The 22,053-nt window shown below is 41.4% G+C and overlaps 1 protein-coding gene across 3 annotated transcripts in view; it reads right to left on the bottom strand.

Annotated features, from left to right (window-relative positions):
• Window positions 1–14,127: 14,127 nt before the first annotated feature.
• The window catches only part of cacna1g (calcium channel, voltage-dependent, T type, alpha 1G subunit), a 363,171-nt gene continuing 355,245 nt past the window's right edge, over window positions 14,128–22,053 (bottom strand). For all 3 annotated transcript variants that reach the window (XM_063074200.1, XM_063074202.1, XM_063074201.1), the window contains one exon: window positions 14,128–20,224. In XM_063074200.1, coding sequence (XP_062930270.1) covers window positions 19,379–20,224 — 846 coding nt within the window. In that variant the 3' untranslated portion in view covers window positions 14,128–19,378. The remainder of the gene's footprint in view (window positions 20,225–22,053) is intronic.

Raw genomic sequence — 22,053 nt, 5'->3', positions numbered from 1 at the left:
CATCATGTTTTCATTCTGAAATTCATCACAATTAAATGCGTGTAATGTTCAAACTACAGAAAAGATTTATAAACAATTGTGAGTGCTTGTCAAGCAACCTAATTTTTACGAATATTGAACTGGTACGTATTTCTATGGCCAGAATACACTTGCTAGTTAATTCACTCAATCTTGACACTGTAAGCAAGACCGGTACTTATTGTATGCTGGTTTAGAGGCATCAATAAACAAGGCGGTGCAAAATCCTTTCAATTTACAGAATGAATGAAGCCAGCACTTCACTGTAGTTAACAATGAATGAGATTTTCTTGAGAAAATTGCTCCATTATCACATGAAAAAATGGATGCAAAATGTGTCTTGAAAATTTTTTGATAAATTGATTCATCAAATTAAGGCCATGCTCCTGCCTGGAGTGACTTGGATCTGCTCCAATTTGCTTACTGTTACATGACAGCAAGAACAGATGTCATTTCATTGACTCTTCACTCAGCTCTGGAACATCTGGACAGGGAAGATGCATGCAGTACATCAGGCTGCTCTTTATTGACTACTATTATCCAATCAGTACTATTATCCCCTCAAAACTAATTAATAAGCTCCAAGACCTAACCCCTACCTCATTGTGCGCTAGATACTCGATTTCCTCACTTGCAGACACCAGGCATTTCGGATTGGCAAAAAAATCTCCTCCACAGGCACCATCAGCACAGGTGCCCCACAAGGCTGTGTGCTTAGCCCCCTGCTCTACTCACTTTATACTTATGACTGTGAGACTAAGTACAGCTCCAATGCCTTATTCAGCTTGCTGACAACACCACGACTGCTGACCAAATCATCTTTGGTGACGAATTGGCATATGAGAGTGAGATTGAAAATTTGGTTCAGTTGTGCCACAACAACAACCTTTCACTCAATGTCAGCAAAAGCAAAGAGTTTTTGGGGAGTGAGGCTGAGGAGGGGAGAAAAGGATCAGCCATAACAGAATGGCGGAGCAGACTCGATGGACCAAATGGCCTAATTCTTCCCCTGTCTTATGGTCTTACTGACTCTTGGAGGAAGAAACCAGAGGTCCATGAGCCAGTCCTCATGAGGGGAAATGAATGGACATTGAATGGACATTGAACCCATGAGCACTATCTCACTACTTTTTTATTTCTATTTTTGATTTACTTATTTTATATATACACACTGTAAATCACAGGTTTTTTTCTATTATTATGTGTTGCATTGAGCTGCTGCCACAAATTTAACAAATTTCATGATATTTGTCGGTGATATTACACATGATTCTGATTCTTTGATATTACGTATGTAAACCATGTTTCATACTAAAAGTTCACAAGTTCAAAATTAATACTGTATTTTCTCAAAGTATGTGTACCATATACAACCTTGAGATTCATTTTCTGGCAGGCAGCCACAAAACAAAGAAACACAAAAACACTGACAGAACAAAGACTGACAAACATCCACTGTGTGGAAATAAAAGTTAAGTAGTGCAAACAGTAGAAAAGTAAGTAAATAAATAAAACACAGAAGATGAGCTGCTGAGTCCCTGAAAGAGAAGTTCCTTGTAGGTGAGTCCATAGCCATGGCGAGCTAGTTCAGCACCGAGCCGAGTGAAACCCATGCAGGAGCCCAATGACTGCAGGGCAGCAACTGCTCCTGAGCCTGGCCATGTGCACTCAACACTCCTGCCCCACTCTCCTGATGGTTGTAGCGAGAAGAGAGTGAGATAGGTCAAACCCAGCTAGATGGGATGGTCTCAGGAGGGGACACAGGCTGACACGGAGAAGTGAGCTGAGCACTGGTTCGCTGTCCACCCTTAGCCTTCACACCTTAATCTTTTTAATTTGGCTTGTTGGTTAAATTGCAAAACTTCCCAGATGCAAACATAGAAAAGTGCAATGAAAGAACAGACCCTTTTGTCCTAACTAACCTCATGATAACTAATCCCTTCTGTCTGCATGTGGACATTGTGTAGAACAAAATCTCTACTCTTCTTGTCTGCCAGTCTTATTATCACCTTTTCCTTGAATTACATCCTTCTTCCCCATTCCAGTCCCCAGTTACCTTTCTTGAATCTCACTCTTTCCTCTCCTTGCTGTCATCCCTCTCTCTCTCTCTTGTCCCTTCCAGAGATTGAAAGCTATGTACATTCACCTTCAGTTCTCTGTGCCTGAGGATTGCTTGGTGCAATGAGGGCAGTTCCCTGACAGGAATACTTCACCGAAGTGATCCAGCTGTTTGGGTTCTCCAAAGCCGCTGAAAGTATGGGCTGAAGTTGTGCAGTCACCCAGTGTACTGGTCTTTTCAAGGTAAACACACAATGTCATTAGCCTCAGTTCTCAATAAAACTAAGTGTAGCTGAAACTGCATAATCTAAAATAAGCCAAGTGAGAAAAAGTTCTGAGCTGGTCTTTGCGTTGCCTATGAGGATTTACAAACTAAAGCACTAAGACCAAAAAATGCAGCATTCGTGGGAGGAAATATTTGGAGGTGAGTTCTTTATCCTCTAGATATCCAAAGTTGCAGCTTGGTTAGGGTAGTCATAGTTTACAGTGTGATGAAAGAGGGTTACAAAAAGTACACATAGACTAAGATGTTAACTGTCCTGTGCTGGCACCAGTGGGATCAACAGTTGATCTGCCACCTGTCTTCAGGAGAAAGAGAGATAAGGAAGACAATGGAGCAGCATTTGGAAATGTTAATGAAGAGACGGGAGAGTTTAACGGAAGGAGACACGGTCTGAGAGCTGTCAAGATCGGCTCCTTTTTGAACCCTGAACTGTTTGAAGTGTGATGGGCAGGCGATACCCCAGCAGGGGGATAAAAAGGGACAGGTACGCTAAGGCAGGACACACACATGACACCACGAGGTAACGAGACCCTGGAAGCGGTGCGCCTCCCACAAGTCGGTGGGAGTTTTTGGAGGGCTGGTCGCGGGACCAAGCCATAGACACACAGGGTGGAAAGGTACGATCGGCGGGAACCTGGTGTGTGTCCGCCCTTGCCTGGGTGCCAGATTCACTGCAGAGGAACAATCGTATCTGAAACAGAGGGGTCACAGTCGGTGACCTCAGAAGACATTACAAAGGGCTCGCCCGAAAAGCTGACTGCGAGGAATATTGAAGGTCTGTGTGGAAGCCGTTTTGAATATTCATTCACTTTCTCTCTCTCTCTCCCCCACGGCAGTGATTACTGTGAACTGAACTGAACTTTGCGTCATTTTGAAACTGGTCATTTACCCCTAGACGACGATAGAGCTTGATTGATCCTATTATCCTAGTTCTGTGTACATGTGTGTTTATCATTGCTGAACTGTTGTATTTATTATCCTTTTGATTAGAGTACTGTGTTGCTTATTTCTTTAATAAAACTTTCTTAGTTCCAGTAATCCAGACTCCAACTGAGTGATCCATTTCTGCTGGTTTGGCAACCCAGTTACGGGGTACGTAACAACAGGAAATGTCAGATTTCAGTAAACCAACTTTTAAATGCTCATAGGGATGTCAGTTTGTTGCCAAGTTTAAGTAAAATACTGGGGAATAATTAAAGAAACTACGTAAAGCACCTGGTGTCTATAGCAGAAACAATCAGAAGCTGGCTTCAGGTTTTAGATCACAGAGCTGTGAAAAAGTGGAGGAGGCTGAATTTGTTCCCATTGAGGAGGCAATCTGTTCCAAGTTTCTAAAATGATGGAATCAATAATGTGGGTACTTCTGGTAGAATTAGAAGCAGGATTTAGGGCACTGCAATATTATGATTTATATCTTCAAACATGCAAATGGAGGGGTTTGAGAAAGAAAAGGAAATGCAGGTTTTCGCAAATGGCAGTAAATATGTGGAACAGATTACTGGTATAAGTGATCAAATGAGAAATATAGAAAAGCTACGGCACAATACAGACCATTCAGCCCACAAAGCTGTGCCAAACATGTACTTACTTTAGAAATTACCTAGGGTTACCCATAGCCCTCTATTTTTCTAAGCTCCATCTCCCTATCCAAGAGTCTTTTAAAAGACCCTATTGTATCCGCCTCCGACACTGTTGCCAGCAGCCTGTTCCACGCACTCACCACCCTCTGTGTAAAAACAATTACCCCTGACATCTCCTCTGTACCTACTTCCAACCAGCTTAAAACTGTGCCGCCTCATGTTAGCGATTTCAGCTCTGGCAAAAAGCCTCTGACTATTCACACGATCAATGCCTCATAAACTCGTAATTCCCACACCCCGTACCGCTCGGTTTTACCTCCTCCCCAAGATACACAAGCCTGACTGTCCTGGTAGACCCATAGTTTCTGCCTGCTCCTGTCCCACCGAACTTGTATCTGCCTACCTGGACTCCATTCTGTCACCCATAGTTCAGTCCCTCCCCACCTACATCCGGGATACATCCCATGCCCTCCACCTCTTCAATAACTTCCAGTTCCCCGGTCCCAACCGCTTCATTTTCACTATGGATGTCCAATCCCTATACACCTCCATTCCCCATCAAGAAGGCCTCAAATTCCTCCACTACTTTCTGGACAATAGACCTCACCAGTTCCCCACCACCACCACCCTCCTCCGGTTGGCGAAACTGGTTCTCACACTCAATAACTTCTCTTTCAGCTCTTCCTACTTTCTTCAGCCTAAGATTGTAGCTATGGGAACTTGCATGGGTCCTAGCTATGCCTGCCTCTTCGTTGGTTATGTGGAACAGTTTGTGTTCCAAACCTATTCTGGTACTGCTCCCCAACTTTTCCTTCGGTACATTGACGACTACATTGGTGCTGCTTCCTGCACCCATGCTGAGCTCATCAATTTCATCGACTTTACTTCTAACTTCCACCCAGCCCTCAAATTCACTTGGTCTATCTCGAACACTTCTCTCCCCTTTCTCGATCTCTCGGTCTCCATCTCTGGAGACAGAATGTCCACTGACATCTTTTACAATCCAACTGACTCTCATAACTACCTCTTCCCACCTCGCCACATGCAAAAATGCCATTCCCTATTCCCAGTTCCTCCGTCTCCACCACATCTGCTCCGAGGATGAGGTTTTCCATTCCAGGACATCTCAAATGTCCTCTTTCTTTAAGCATGGTGGTTTCCCTTTTGCTGTCATCAATGATGCCCTCACCTGCATCTCCTCCATTTCCCGCACTTTGGCTCTCATCCCATCCTCCCGCCACAACAACAGGGATAGAGTTCCCCTTGTCCTCACCTACTACCCCACCATCCTCCGCAACTTCCGCCACCTTCAACAGGACCCCACCACTAAGCACATCTTTCCCTCTCCAGCCCTCTCCACTTTCCGCAGGGATCGGTCCCTCCGCGACTTCCTGGTCCACACGTCCCTCCCCACGGATCTCCCTCCTGGCACTTATCACTGCAAGCACAAGTGCTACACCTGTCCCTACACCTCCTCTCTTGCCACCATTCAGGACCCCAAACAGTCCTTCCAAGTGAGGCAACACTTCATCTGTGAGTCTGTTGGGGTCATCTATTGCATCCGGTGTTCCTGGTGCGGCCTCCTCTACATCGGTGAAACCCGACGCAGATTGGGGGACCGCTTTGTCGAGCACCTCCACTCCGTCCGCCAAAACAGACAGGATCTGCCAGTAGCCACCCACTTCAACTCTGCTTCTCACTCCCACTCAGATATGTCCATACATGGCCTCCCCTACTGCCATGATGAGGCTAAACTCAGGTTGGAGGAGCAACACCTCATATACCGTTTAGGTAGTCTCCAGCCCCTTGGTATGAACATAGAATTCTCCAACTTCCGGTAATTCCCTCCCCCTCCCTTCCCCTATCCCTATGTCACTCTGCCCCCTCCCCCAGCTGCCTATCACCTCCCTCATGGTTCCGCCTCCTTCTTCTACCACCCATTGTGTTTTCCCCTATTCTTTCTTCACCTTTCCTGCCTTTCACCTCCCTGCTTCCCCTCCCCACCCTTTTATCTTTGCCCTTACTGGTTTTTCACCTGGAACTTACCAGGCTTCTCCTTCCCACCCTCCCCCCGCCTTCTTTATAGGGCCTCTGCCCCTTCCCTCTACAGTCCTGACGAAGGGTTCTGGTCCGAAATGTCGACCGATCTTTTCCACGGATGCTGCCCGACCTGCTGAGTTCCTCTAGCGTGTTGTGAGTGTTGATCAATGCCTCTCATTTTCTTAAACACCTCAATCAGGTCACCTCTTATCCTCCGTCGCTCCAAGGAGAAAAGGCCGAGTTCACTCAACCTATTCTCATAAGGCATACTCCCCAATCCAGGCAACATCCTTGTAAATCTCCTCTGCACCTTTTCTATAGTTTCCACTTCCTTTCTGCAGTGAGGACCAGAACTGAGCACAGTACTCCAAGTGGGGTCTGACCAGGGTCCTATATAGCTGCAATATTACCTCTCAGCTCTTAAACTCAATTGCACAGCTGATGAAGGCCAATGCACTGTATGCCTTCTTAACCACAGAGTCAACCTGCACGGCAGCTTTGAGTGTCCTATGGACTCAGACCCCAAGATCCCTCTGATCCTCCACACTGCCAAGAGTCTTACCATTGATACTATATTCTGCCATCATATTTGACCTACTAAAATGAACCACCTCACAGTTACCTGGGTTGAACTCCATCTTCCACTTCTCAGTCCAGTTCTGCATCCTATCGATGTCCCGCTGCAACCTCTGACAGCCCTCCACACTATCCACAACACCCCCCAACTTCTGTGTCATCAGCATATTACTAACCTATCCCTCCACTTTGCCATCCAGGACATTTATAAAAATTAGGAAGAGAAGGGCTCCCAGAACAGATTCCTGAGGCACACCACTGGTCACCGACCTCCATGCAGAATATGACCCATCTACAACCACTCTTTGCCTTCTGTGGGCAAGCCAATTCTGGATCCACAAAGCAAGGTCCCCATGGATCCCATGCCTCCTTACTTTCTCAATAAGCCTTGCATGGGGTACCTTATCAAATGCCTTGCTGTAATCCATGTACACTACATCTACTGCTCTACCTTTATCAATGTGTTTAGTCACATCCTCAAAAAATTCAGTCAGGCTTGTAAGGCACGACCTGGCTTTCACAAAGCCATGCTGGCTATTCCTAATCATATTATGCCTCTCCAGATGTTCATAAGTCCTGCCTCTCAGGATCTTCTCCATCAACTTACCAACCACTGAAGTAAGACTCACCGATCTATAATTTCCTGGGCTATCTCTACTCCTTTTCTTGAACCTCTCCTGTCCCCATTGATGATACAAAGATCATTACCACAGACTCAGCAATCTGCTCCCTCGCCTCTCACAGTAGCCTGGGGTACATCTCGTCCAGTCCAGGAGACTTATCCAACTTGATGATTTCCAAAAGCTCCAGCACATCCTCTTTCTTAATGTTTATATGCTCAAGCTTTTAATCCGCTATAAGTCATCCTTACAATTGCCAAGATCTTTTTCCGAAGTAAATACTGAAGCAAAGTATTCATTAAGTACCTCTGCTACCTCCTTTGGTTCCAAACACACTTTTCCACTGTCACACTTGATTGGTCCTATTCTCTCACATCTTATCCTCTTTCTCTTCACATACCTGTAGAATGCCTTGGGGTTTTCTTTAGTCCTGCTCGCCAAGGCTTTCTCATGGCCCCTTCTGGTTCTTCTAATTTCATTCTTAAGCTCTTTCTTGCTAGCCTTATAATCTTCTAGATCTCTATCATCTCTATCATTACCTAGTTTTTTGAACCTTTCATAATCTTTTCTTTTCTTTTTGACTAGATTTTCAACAGCCTTTGTACACCACGGCTCCTGCACCCTACCATCCTTTCCCTGTCTCATTGGAATGTACCTATGCAGAACGCCACTAAAATATCCTTTGAATATTTGCTACATTTCTGCCATACATTTCCCTGAGCACATCTGTTCCCAATTTATACTTCCAAGTTCCTGCCTGATAGCTTCATTACTCCAATTCAACACTTTCCTAACCTGTCTGCTCCTGTCCCTCTCCAATGCTATGGTAAAGGAGATAGAATTGTGATCACTATCTCCAAAATGCTCTGCCACTGAGAGACCTGACACCTGACCAGGTTCATTTCCCAATACCAGATCAAGTAGAGCCTCTCCTCTTGTAGAGAAGCTTTACTACATCTTGATGAAAAGGCTCAGCATGAACCATTGGCTGTTTATTCTCTTCCACAGATTCTTCCTTACTTGCTGAGACCCTCCAGCAATTTTTGTGCATTGGTCTGGCTTTCCAGCATCTGCAGAATCTCTTGTCTTTAGACTTTACTATGTTTCAAGTTCAAACATGTTTGTTCTTGGAAAAAAGACTTTTATTTATATTGTACATTACATGGCTCCAAGCCACTCAAAGCACTTTACAAGAAATGAAGCCCTTTTCAGAGGGTAGTCAATATGAAAAAAAAATGGTGGCTGAATTGTACACGGCCAGCTTCCACTAACAGTATGTAAATGACGAGCTGAAGGTCTCAGCCCAAAACGTTGGTTTTTAACTCATTTCCATATATGCTGCCTCTCCTGCAGAGTTCCTCCAGCATTTTGTGTGTTTCCCTTTGGATTTCCAGCATCTGCAGAATTTCTTATGTGAACTAGATGACAACTACACAGAGCTTTGTTCAGTTGGAGCAGTCTACCCACTGGACACATCAGCTGTTAAGCCAATCCCTATTTGCACACTTAGCTTGATCTAATAGATCCTATTGAACTATTTAAATAAGGGAGAGAATCTCTCCCTGACATTCTTTCCAATATTTATTTCTCAAACAATATAATTAAAAACATTAGCTATTTACATGTTGTGGGACCTTTCATGTGCAGATTAGCTTCCTGTTTTCCCTAAATTGCAATGCTGATTAAACCTCAAACCATCTTGTGAGTCATAGTGTGTTTTGAGATATCCTGGACTCCTTAATGGAATTGTTCAAATATAAGTCTTTGCAACAAGTGGGATTCTCGATAAATTAAGAAGTAAACCAAGAAGTGAACAAGATAGAACAATGATTTTCAGTTGAATGCAGCTATGATGTTGTTGCCTTTACCTGGATGTACACAGAAGAATAGACTGTGACCAAATGTGTTATATTTTGTTATGATGAGGACTAGGGCCGATTGAGTCAATGCCGACTCTCAGAGCATCCCCTTCAATCTTATTCCCACATGTAATTCCTAGTACCTTATTCCTTCCCACATGCCCATCACCTCCATCCCGAATCTCCAACAAACCTTGACTTTGGGGTGATTGACAGTAGCCAGCTACTTTACTAATCAGTGCACCTTTAGGACTAAGAGGAAGCCAGGGCACAAAGTGGAAAGCCACACAATCACAGGGAGAATGTAAAAACAAAATCACACAGACTGCACCAGAAGTCAGAATCCAACTTTTCAGGTTGGAGCTGTGAAACTAATTTGAAGTATTAGAAGTGAACTTTGAATTCCGAATTGGTTGAGAGGTTATTCTCTTCTTGTCTTATTCCCAATAAACGTGTGGGTAACAAGAGTTCAGTTTGTTTTATTGTTCTTCTCCATTAACTCACATCCCGGCTTAGAAGTAAACCTGCAACTGGAAGGAGCCTAACTGTGGAGGCATGGTGTCATTGAGTTGTAGCCAGTTGTGATGCCCATCTCTTTGGCCTTTATCCCTCTGTTGCTTTCTGACCCCTTAACCTGTCTAAATGCTTTTAAAACACTTTGATTGTACCTACTTCTACCACTTCTTCTGGCAGTTATTCCATCTACCCATCACCATTTGTGCAGAGAAACCTGCTCCTCAGAATACCTTTAAATATTTTCCCTTTCACTTTAGTTTCCATCTCCCATACCCTTGGACAAATACGGTGACAATACTATGTATGAAACCTCCTGCAGTAAGTGAGGAAAAATCCCAGCCTATCCAGTGTCTTCTTGTAACTAAAACCTTTCATTCTATGCAACAAGCTGGTGAATCCCTTCTGCACTCTTTCAAGCATTTCTACAGCGTGGTGATAAAGACTGTGCACAATATTCCAAGTGTGGCCTAACTAACGGCTTGCACAGCTGCGACATGACGTCCCAATTTCCCCGCCAATGAAGCTAAATGTCTTCTCCACTACCCTACCAACCTTTGTCACCACTTGCTGGGAGCTGTGAACTTGCACTGCATGCTTCAGCTGTTAATTATACAGTGTCTATAAAAAGTATTGAACCACCCCCCCGAAAGTTTTCATGTTTTAGTGTTTTACAACATTGAATCACAGTGGATTTAAATTGGTTTTTTTTGACACTGATCAACAGAAAAGATTCTTTCATGTCAAAGTGAAAACAGATCTATACAAAGTGATCTAAATTAAATACAGATATAAAACACAAGGTAATTGATTGCCTAAGTATCAACCTCCTCCAAGTCAGTATTTAGTAGATATACTGTTGGCAGCAGTTACAGCCTCGAGCCTGTGTGGATAGGTCTCTATCAGCTTTGCAAATTTGAACACTGCAATCTTTCCATATTTTTCATTACAAAACTGCTCGAGCTCTGTCAGATTTCATGGGGATCGAAAGTGAACAGCCCTTTTCAAGTCCTACCACAAATTCTCATTTGGGTTGAAGTCTGGACTTTGACTTGGCCACTCCAGGACATTAACTTTGTTATTTTTAAGCCATTCCTGTGTAGCTTTGGCTTTATGGTTGGGTCATTGTCTTGATGGAAGACAAAATCTTCTCTGAAGTCTCCATTCTTTTGCAGACTGCATCAGGTTTACCTCCAGGATTTGCCTGTATTTTAAGCAACACACATCAAAGTTGCTGGTGAACACAGCAGGCCAGGCAGCATCTCTAGGAAGAGGTGCAGTCGACGATTCAGGCCGAGACCCTTCGTCAGGACTAACTGAAGGAAGAATGAGTAAGAGATTTGAAAGTTGGAGGGGGGGGGGGAGATCCAAAATGATAGGAGAAGACAGGAGGGGGAAGGATGGAGCCAAGGGCATGGGACAGGAGGTCCGGGAAGAAAGACAAGGGTGGGGAGAACCCAGAGGATGGGCAAGGGGTATATTCAGAGGGACAGAGGGAGAAAAAGGATCGCTCCCTATGTGACTCCCTTGTTCATTCGTCTTATATTCCGTCTGGGTAGCCTCCAACCTGATGGCATGAACATCGACTTCTCTAACTTCCGCTAAGGCCCCACCTCCCCCTCGTACCCCATCTGTTGCTTATTTTTATACACACATTCTTTCTCTCACTCTCCTTTTTCTCCCTTTGTCCCTCTGAATATACCCCTTGCCCATCCTCTGGGTTCCCCCCCCCTTGTCTTTCTTCCCGGACCTCCTGTCCCATGATCCTCTCGTATCCCTTTTGCCAATCACCTGTCCAGCTCTTGGCTCCATCCCTCCCCCTCCTGTCTTCTCCTATCATTTTGGATCTCCCCCTCCCCCTCCAACTTTCAAATCTCTTACTCACTCTTCCTTCAGTTAGTCCTGACGAAGGGTCTCGGCCTGAAACGTCAACTGCACCTCTTCCTAGAGATGCTGCCTGGCCTGCTGCGTTCACCAGCAACTTTGATGTGTGTTGCTTGAATTTCCAGCATCTGCAGAATTCCTGTTGTTTGCCTGTATTTTGCTGCATTCATTTTACCCTCTGTCTTCACAAGCCTTCCAAGGCCTGCTGCAGTGAAATATCCCCACAGCGTGATGCATCCACCGCCATGCTTCACAGTAGGGGTGGTGTGTTTTTAATGATATGCAGTGTTTGACTTATGCCAAACATTAGGGTTTGGTCTGATGGCCAAGAAGCTCAATTTTGGTTTCATCAGACCATAGACCCTTCTTCCAGTCGACTTCAGAGTCTCCCACATACCTCCTGGCAAACTCTAGCTGAGATTTCATGTGAGGTTTTTTCAACAGTTTGCCAATCTCCCATAAAGCTGCGACTGGTGAAGCATCTGGGCAACAGTTGTTGTATGCGCAGTCTCTCCCATCTCAGCCACTGAAGCTTGGTGGCTTCCCTCACAAGTCCCCTTCTTACACGAACACTCAGTTTTTGAGGACAGCCTGCTCTAGGCAGATTTACAGCTGTGCCATATTCTTTCCATTTCTTGATGACTGACTTAACTGTACTCCAAGGAATATTCAGTGACTTGGAAATTTTCTTGTATCCACCTCCTGACTTGTGTTTTTCAATAATCTATTTGTGGAGTTGCTTGGAGTATTCCTTTGTCTTCATGGTATAGTTTTTGCCAGAATATTGACTCGCCAGCGGTTGTATCTTCTAGATGCAAGTGTTATTTTTACCACAGACAACTGAAGCACCTTGACTGCACATGGTGATCTCTATTTAACTAATTATGTGACCTCTAAAACCAATTGGCTGCACCAGTGATGGTTTGGTGTGTCATAATAAAGGTGGTGGATACTTATGCAATCAATTATCTTGTGTTTTATATTTGTAATTCATTTAGATCACTTTGTAGAGATTGGTTTTCACTCTGACAAAAAAAGTCTTTTTCTGTTAATCAGTGTCAAAAAAAGCCAAATTAAATCCACAGTGATTCAATGTTGTAAAACAATAAAACAGGAAAATTTCCAAGAAGGGTGAATACTCTTTATAGGCATTGTATTTGCCACCACCACCCCCCAATTTTAGACGACGCAACATGCATTACTTCACTCATCTATGGATTTATTTCCATATAACATTTGTTTCGAGAGGTCTCGAATATAAAAGGAGGGATGTTTGAGGCTTTATAAAGCACTGGTGAGGCCTCACTTTGAGTATTCTAAGCAGTTTTGGTCCCCTTATTTAAGAAAGGATGTGCTGACATTGGAGAGGGTTCAAAGGAGGTTCATAAAAATGATTCCAGAATTGAAAGGCTTGTCATATAAGGAGCTTTTGATGACTCTGGGCCTCTATTCATTGGAACTCAGAAGAATGAGGGGTGATTTCATTGAAGCCAATCAAATATTGAGAGGCATCAACAGAGCAGACATGGAGAGGATGTTTCCTGTGATGCGAGAGTCTAAGACCAGACGACACAGCCTCAGAATAGAGGGTTGTCCTTTTAGAAAAGAGATGAGGGGGTATTTCTTTTGCCAGAGAGTGTTGAATTTGTGGAATTCGTTACCAGGGGCAGCTGTGGGGACCATATCTTTGGGTATATTTAAGGCAGAGGTTGATCAGGGCATGAAGGGATATGGGGAGAAATCAGGAGGTGGGTCTGAGAGGGAAAATGGATCAGCCATGATGAAATGGTGGAGCAGACTCAATGGGCCAAATGGCCTAACTCTGCTCCTATATCTTATAGTATTATGGTCTTATACCTTGACTCTGCCCAACTTTCCAGCTGATCCATGTCCCTCTACATTCTTAGGCAATGATCCTCACTATTTACAACACTACCAATCTTCTTGTTATTAGCAAACTTAATTAACAGACCACAGACAATCTCATCCAAGCCACTTATCTATGTAAATGACCAACAACAAAGGTCTCAGTCCTGATCCCTATGGTTCACCACTGGTTACAAACTTCCAGTCAAGAAATAAACTTTCCACCATGGCCTTATCTTTCTGGATCAATCTACCTTATGGAACCTTGACAAAACCAGGCTGAAGTCCACGTACATCTACTGCCCTGCCTTAATCAATTTTCTTAGTAACCTCCTTTAAAAACTCAGATTATGTGAGGCACAAAACTGATTGAGTACACAAAACTATGCTAACTCTGGTTAATCAGTCCCTGCCTTTCCGAGTGATTATAAATCTTAACCATTGGAATTTTTTACTTCGGAGTTTCCTTACCACTGATGTAATTCTACAGTTTTACTGGATACCACTATCACCCTTTTTGAATATGGAAATAATATTTGCTACTCTATGGTAATTCACCCTTAGCCAAAGATGGTATTAAAATCTCCATCAGAGCCCCAGAAATCTCTTCCTGGTTCTCATCACACGCTGGGATAGATTTCATCAGGTTCAGGGGATTTTTCCATCTGACCGTTTATGTCTAAGGCTCCCCCTTTGCCTACATACAACAATCAGCATAAACCTCCCTTACTCTCCATCCTCCCCTTCCTTCTCACTGGTGTGTAGTGATGATCAGGTTTACTTCATTATTTATCACAGCAAATGAGGTCAGGAATGACACATTGAGAATCTTCTCTATTTATTTTAAAGCATAATTTTAAATTCAGTTTCAACTACATAAAAGTAGGGCTACTGCATAAACATTTGAGAAAATCAGGACACAGTTTATCTAAAGGAACCAACATTCTGCACAAGGATATGGAGCAAATGTGTTAGTACAAGACATGGTTGCAACTGGATGCACGCACTCTGCTTTGCTTTTTGAGGTTCCCTCGCCTTTTTCAAAACTGCTGTGAAAAACAGTGAAGCCATTGGTTGCCAGTCCATTCGGAGGGAATTTAAAGTTTTGCAGACATTATTTTCCAACTGATCTTCAGACACTGAAAAAGGTTGGAGATCTCCCTTGCTTACTGAGCCAGCAGGAACAGAAATATTAGTGCATGATACTTTATACCATTATTCCTTATTGGCTGTCACTCATAAACACCATATCATCTTCTGCATGAATGTGGTCACTGTTTCATGTCAAACATTACACATTGACTTTTTAAGAGGATTCAGTTCATGTTGGTAACAGTAAGGATATAAATATATATTGTTAAATATGTTCAATTTCTCAGTAGGTATTAGACTAAAGAGACATCTATTCCCTCTACCGTAATGGACTTTACATAAGATAAATTCATACAAATTTTAATTGATAAACTTAACCAATTAAAATAATTCCTGTACTTGGGGAGGATGGTGTGAAAACTAAGACGAAGCAGTCTGTCATTTACTAAATGATCGTTATCGTTATCAAACTATGAAGAACTCCAGGTAATGTTTGATGAATATAATACTGTCAATTGAAAGACAATACTTCTATTATTGGTTAAAGTTTCACATTTCATTCTTCCCAAAATTAATGGTGACAAGAACATTACTTGGCTTTTCTGCATTGAAAAGATGCTGGATATTCTAAGTCAGACATGTCCCTGCTGGCTAATGAATGAATGCAATTTCATCATGTAGCATTCCTCACTTTTCAGTAAAATAGTATTTTCAGTTGAAACAACAGTACCTACACGACTTGAAATTCCAATGTCCTAATCAAATTTTTAATAGCTGTTTGGTAATAGATAACTGAAACCAGAATTGTCCCCCTCAATGACATTCTTGTAACCTGTAAGAAATTATCCAATAAATGAAACAACTGTCATGAAGTAACTTTTTCATGTTTTTTTTCTTTTTTGTAAAAATAGTCTTTTTGCAATTTTAATAGTCTTACAACAATTTTCAAAAGATTTTTTAAACAGATGTACAAACCTTAAAGTAGAATGTCACCTTCCCCAACATTTAATTCTTTTGCCTGTTCTTTTCTGCACCCCCCAGGTATAAATTAGATGATTAAAAACAAACACCAACACCCTTCCTTTCTGTTTTTTTTTAAGGTAATGACAAAGAATATTTTTAAAAAGGGACAAATCTGTTTGGAACCGGTTCCCATTTCTGATATGGAACTGTAATAATTTCAAGGGCATGCTTGATAAAAAAAAAGATAGTGCTTAAAGACATCATTCACACCCTCATTCATAAGTTTGTGATGCAGCTAACAGTACTCCAGCACTAAATGCATTCATATGCAAATCCATCTTTGGAAAATCTATTGATATGTATTTATAAAAAGAATAGTGAGGAGAATCTTCTTACTCCTTAAGTGGGATTCAGTTGAGAATGTAGCATTCTAAAAAACTATTTGCATGAAAATTACACATTATCTGCACCCATTAGTTAGCAATGTTTTAGAAATGAGGAAATAATTTTCTCTTGAATTTTTGGCAGGAAATTGTACAAGATTTGTTTTATAATTGTATGAATTTGTTTTTATAATTGTGGAGATATTGAATGGAGCAAATACAGGGACTAGAAATGGAAGGGACACATCTCAATAAGAGTCTTAGTTCTTAAATGCAAAGCACATTAAAAATGACAACATTACTTTTAAGATTTCAGAATCATGTTCTATTACTGATGCCACCTGATGCTTTCCAGTAGACAAAAATCTTGGCACATAAAACAAGGATTATATGTTAAGTTGTTGAAGGTCTGCACTGTGTAGACAATACAGCGAACCAAAATGTGGATTGCCATTTACCCCTCTCCGAGTTTCTTAACTTTGATCAGGAACTTGGAAACCAGAGTTAGACACAATGATCCTCGAGACTGCTCAGTCCTACATTTAGGTAGTTTTCTTGTTTCTGTGTAGTTACCCAATTGACTTCATGTGCATCGATAGCCCTAACAGCAATCTAAAATTTTGAAATTTTTGGTGGAGGAACCTCACAATTCTTTTTGTGAAATAGTGGTACCTACCCTTGAAAACCTAACTTTAAATACAATATTAAATTCACTAGCTCTGGACTAGAGAAAAGTGTTTCTCTCCTGCCCTTTAGCTTAGTTTGTCAAGTGTGTGATGATGTTAGCCTGATGAATCTAATCAAGGTTAAAATCCAGCATTCTGTCAGTATATTATTTGAAGTCAATAGACAGAGAATTGTTTCTCAAATCAGTTCTGACAGTGAAAAAGGGACTCTGAGAGTTTGAGCTGAATGACTGTAATGCAATCCTTTCTTTGGAAAACACTTTACAACTATCAATCAATGCATTCAAAAGGATCAATAATGGAATCAACAAAATTGCATAAATCATGATTCAGAGTTTTTGAGGTGATTTCCTAAGTTATTTCATTAGAACCTCTGTCTTAAGAATCTGTTTAGCTTAATTTATTTTCTCATTTTGTTGCCCTGATTGGTTGACCCACTATACGGTCCAAAAATACCTGAATACAGTGTAGAATTTAACAATATTAAATACAATTTCTCTATAATATATACTACATAAATATTAACATTTCACTCCACTTCATTTGTTTTGATCAGTATTTTCTCTGCAATGTATTCTATATGAAAGGAAGAAACAGGTTGCAGCAGTGGCCACTATTAGACCCCTTAAGTTTTACAATGTTAATTACTTTTTCCTTGTGCTGGAGTTAATGCTATTCAAGCCCAAGGTACTTGGATTTAAATAAAGATAATTTCTAGCTGGTTAAAGATCTTAATGAAAATGGTCCTATAACATATGTGCAACAGCTGTAGATGCGTAATCTACAGTATACTGACAACTGATTCCACATTTACTCACATACACTCACCCACCTATGCACACATAAACTAGCAATGGTAAAGATCACCGCAATGCTCAGACTGCACACAGTAATCTGCAATGTTAAAGTGCTGGTGTGCTTTGAACTAACTGAATCAATGTGATTGAGCTGTGATGATAAAATGTAAAATGTTCTCAAACAAAGAGCGTGCACACATTTAGCAACGGACACTCCATGGTTGGGCATGTGCCCCAAGAAAATTAGGGATTTAAATACTGTTCCATATATTGGACAACCAAATAATTTATTCTTTGCCATCTGTAGTACCAGAATTCATTAACACTCCTACAAGATGCTTGGTGTCATTTCAATATGGCCTGATGCCTCAGATGGGATGACACAAAACTTAGATCTTGTGTTAAGGGTTTTTGAATGTCCATCATTAGGAAGTTTTGGCTGATATCCACCGGTGACATCACAGTTAAACATTGACCCCGGATGGCATAAACTGTGGAAAATCGATTTCTTTCAAACACTCAGAGGCCGTAAAATGAGTGCTGTATGGCACTCACAGAAAGAATAATAAGTGGTGCTTCTTGAATATGGACAAAGAAAATTGTCATTAAGAAAAGTTTGATACAATTTGCACTATTCATTGCACTCCTACTCCAAATCCAAATTGTGGTGATGAACCATTATTTGATACAAGAATGGTGACGCATCAGGTTCCATCATGAATGGGGACATGTGGACAGAGCTGCTACAAAGGATGTGGTTACCTAGAATCTCAGAAAACTTTACCACACCTAGCAAGTTTTAAAGCAGTGGGTATTTTAAAGGGCAACCAGTCATGATTATTACTAGAAAATGTTAAGTTTTTTGATTCCACCCTGTCCCCTCTTTTATAATGAGTTAGTTTACAATCCTGGACATGGAAAATAGGAAATTGTCATGATGTTTTGGTGAATGGAGATATACAGTATTTTCCATGTGCAGAAAATGCTGGGATAAGTAATTTACTGATTGAGTTGACTAATTAAAATGTTAAAAACATATTTGCATATCAGCATGGATTGTTACATTCTGTAATGTTAACTGAGACAAGGTTTTTTCCAATATATCTAGTACAAGCTCCTCTTATGATTATTCTTTGGCCATTTGATGGCACCATTCCCACACTCCTATTACAAACATATCTGACCGCACAGTAATAACATCTGTATGAACTGAAGTGAACTCTATTCATTTCATAACTGGAGAAACATTAACTCCAGGCACCACTTGCAGATTAATTCCTCAGAACCCAGAGAGTTGCCTGCAGCCAATACTGTTTAAGAAATGACAAGTTCATTTGAGTCTTTTAAAATGTAAATGTCATTAATTTAACAAACTAATATGAGTCGTTAAAATTAAACCAATGATGCAAGAAGCCAATCAATTGATAAATAAATAAGTAAAAATGAGAAAAAACTCTGGAAACATAGGACCCCACAACATAAGTATAACCCATAACAACAACTGCATTTTAATATTGTCTCACGGTTATGCCATCTTTCACAAATTTAGATAACCTTAAGAGTCACTGTTACAGTGGAGTGCCATTTTTTGATACCAGCATCCAATAAGTTCACTTAAGCACACAGACAGAGTAAATATTGTTGGTTACTTTATTTATAAATCTCTTTCCTAAATATATTAATGACTGGATCCTTGCTCTGTGCCTTAAAGGGAATAAAGAAAATGTCCTGACCAACTCAACTGGATTTTAAAAAATTAGTTTTAATTAACACTTTAAAACATTCTGGGGATGCTGATGACAGGCCCATTGTTAATTGTCCTGATCTGAGATCCAAAGTAAACTCTGGAATGTACTGATACTTTTTGAGAAAATATTGCCACTTGGCATATTACCTCCAATTTCAAATGAAAATACCATTAGCATCAAACAAAAGTGACGCTCCACTGCACTGGACTACACGTATAGTCACCCATCTGCTTGAATGCAAGGCAAAGCAGCATCGTGAGGGCTCCACACCCTTGGTTACTGTTTGGATAGAGTTAGGGGAGTTGGTGGAGGCTCGACTTCCAGTGCCTGTCAGAATGCAGAGTTCTTGGTTGATGCTAGGAATGGAAAAGAAATAGTCTTTTTGGCAACAAAAACAAATAAACAATCTCATTCAGAGGTCTGCCTCAGTCTGATCCAAGGAAAAGCTGGGAAGAGTCAGCAAATCCCTTGCTGAGGATGGAGAGGTGGGCGTGCTTTCAGGAGGTGGTGGGTCTGCAAGGTCCACAGAATCCTTGTGAGGCGCAGAGTCACAGGATAGAGCACGCCTTCTCAAGCACATGTCACTAGAAGACATTTGTCCGTGCGTACCTTGCAGTGTAGTGTGTCTGCCCTCTGGCGGGTCTATGGAGATGCAGGGAGGGCTCATTTTCTGCTTTTGCCGCACTGCTTGCAGACTACCCAGTTCTGACACTGCTTGGCTGATGGCACAACAGGATGTCGAGGAGAAATGGTGCTGAGGACTTGCTTCGACAGAGGAGCAGATTTCAATTGAATGTCTCCGAGGATCATTTAACCACGATGTGGGCTTGGTCAAGAATCCTTGTGTGTCTACACTGTAGAACTTTTTTATGTCTTTAATCATGAGGTTTCCTGTACTGCTGCAGACTTTTGTGGGTAGCGGGGGGCACATTGGAGGTTTGGAAGCTCTCTTGTTGCTGCTGTAGATTTGTGAGACTTCCTGGTCCGCAGAATCAGGGCGTTCCCTGAAGGGATTCCGAAAGTGACGTGGTGAAGTCACATAGTTAGTAATGTTGCATTGGTTATGGCTGTGTTGTTGGATGTGGACACTGTGTTTGGTTGGTGTTTTGGGTGAGGCAGGCACTAACACCATAGATGGTTGCACAGCGGACACACAGGGTACAGACACATTTAAGGATGATGGTTCGTTAGACTGTATCTGCAAGTTTTCCTTAGACTCCGTATACAGTGGATCCAGAGAGTCATTTGTTATAGCAACCTAAGTTGGATGTTAAAGTGTAGGGAGTGGGAGGAACAGAACAGGACAATATAGATTAGTATGATTACAACTGTTAAGTTTTTATGGTGCTCTATTAAATAATTTGAATAATAACACGTAAAGTGTTTTGTGCAAATTCTAAAAGGTTTAATGTGCTACATAATTTAATGTGTTTGTCAGTATTTATTAGGACACTAAATGAACCAATTAAATATCAGTACTAAGTGATTCTATAATGGAGTTACTGGATGTAATTAACTGGAAGTGAGAAATTTTGAATCTTCTTATATTTGGAAGAAAGAATGGTCTTAAATTGGTACTTATGATGACACAATATATTCCCAAATCCAGAGAGTGTTATGTACACTTTTGCCTTTTGGAGAATGAATGGTAACCAACATGGTTGTGGGTAAAATGCCAGAGTCGACAACTATTTCATGTTGTAATTTCCACCATCCTGTTCAAACAGTAGAGTAGTTTTCCTGGCTGTACAGCTCGGTAGGCTTTATCTATAACTGAGTGGGCTTGCCAGAGGTTGAGAGAGCAAATACTTTTCCTGCATGAGTGAAACTTTCTCACTACCTTCATCAATGTTGCAAGACTGAGCATAGCAATGCACTCACACTGGTGGCCTAAAACCTCTTGAGCCCGAGGTGATGCATCTTATGCAACTGGTAAGGCTGCAAAAGATGCATCAACACTCCCAGGCTTCTTTGAGTAGTATTGGGCTTTGGGCATGCCCAGAATGTTTCACTCTCCATTATCCAAGTCTTCTATGTGAATATTTGGTAATTAGACAAAGTTGTAAGAGGAATTGCTGTTCATATTTAGAAGCCTGTAGCTGATATTCAGTAGGTGATAAGGAATCAGCACTTTCAGTGAAGTGTAAAGGAATTAGCCAAATACTTTTGTTACCATTTCAATGTTTCCTGGACACACATTTTTGTGGTATCAATGCCTTACAAAACGTCCACTTATAATAATCTTTGCCTTTTACTTGGCAACGCACGTATCTTTACCTTTTTCCAAATATCATGGGTTAACCTGAGGACTTTATGCTCAGATTTGAAATCCAAAGAAAAAAAAAGTTGGAAAATGAATTATGGGAGTGTGGTGGAAGTTCTGGTGGATCTTATGGACGGCTATTCCCGTTCGCCAAACCTGCCTTGGGACCCATCTGTCTTGACACTACCAATTTTGATGCAGGATCAGAATTCTGGACAGGTGGGTTCAGGTGCAGGCAAGGAGAGTGGTATCTGGAGGTGCTGAGATGGAAGGGAAGTCCTAAATTCTCTGACTAGTTTCTTATTGTTAAATTCAGATGTTTATAATGTGCCACTGATGGTATGAGGACTCAACAGATTGCTGGCTTTGGGTTTTTTTTGGTATCAGTTTTCAATTTTATCAATTTTTTTTTTCTTTGGTCTCTTCCATAGAAGTGTTTTATGGCTAAGATTCAACTCTTGAGTGACAAGCTGAAGAATTGAATCTTAGCCATAAAACGCATCTATGGAGGACTAAAGAAAAAGAGACTGATAAAGATTGAGAACAGGAGCCAAAAACCCTCAAGTCCATTTCAAAGAAGATACACATTTTATTGTTGGATGAGTAAAGATAGTCAGATGGGGAAAGCAACTCCACTTGATGGCATTCTTTGCACACCTCCCTCATAATATTTGGAGGCAGTGCTGGACTGGAAACATTTCAGGTTACAGGAATGCTGGATGAATGGGACATTACATGATATACAGGACTACGTACTCTATGTGCTCCTTTTTCTTATTCAGCTGAAGTTTATTTCTTGAGATACAGCGTGGAATAGGCCCTTA

The sequence above is a fragment of the Mobula hypostoma genome, chromosome 22, assembly GCF_963921235.1.
Source record: "Mobula hypostoma chromosome 22, sMobHyp1.1, whole genome shotgun sequence".
In the NCBI taxonomy this organism is placed as follows: domain Eukaryota; kingdom Metazoa; phylum Chordata; class Chondrichthyes; order Myliobatiformes; family Myliobatidae; genus Mobula; species Mobula hypostoma.
This window is presented reverse-complemented; position numbering and strand designations above follow the sequence as displayed.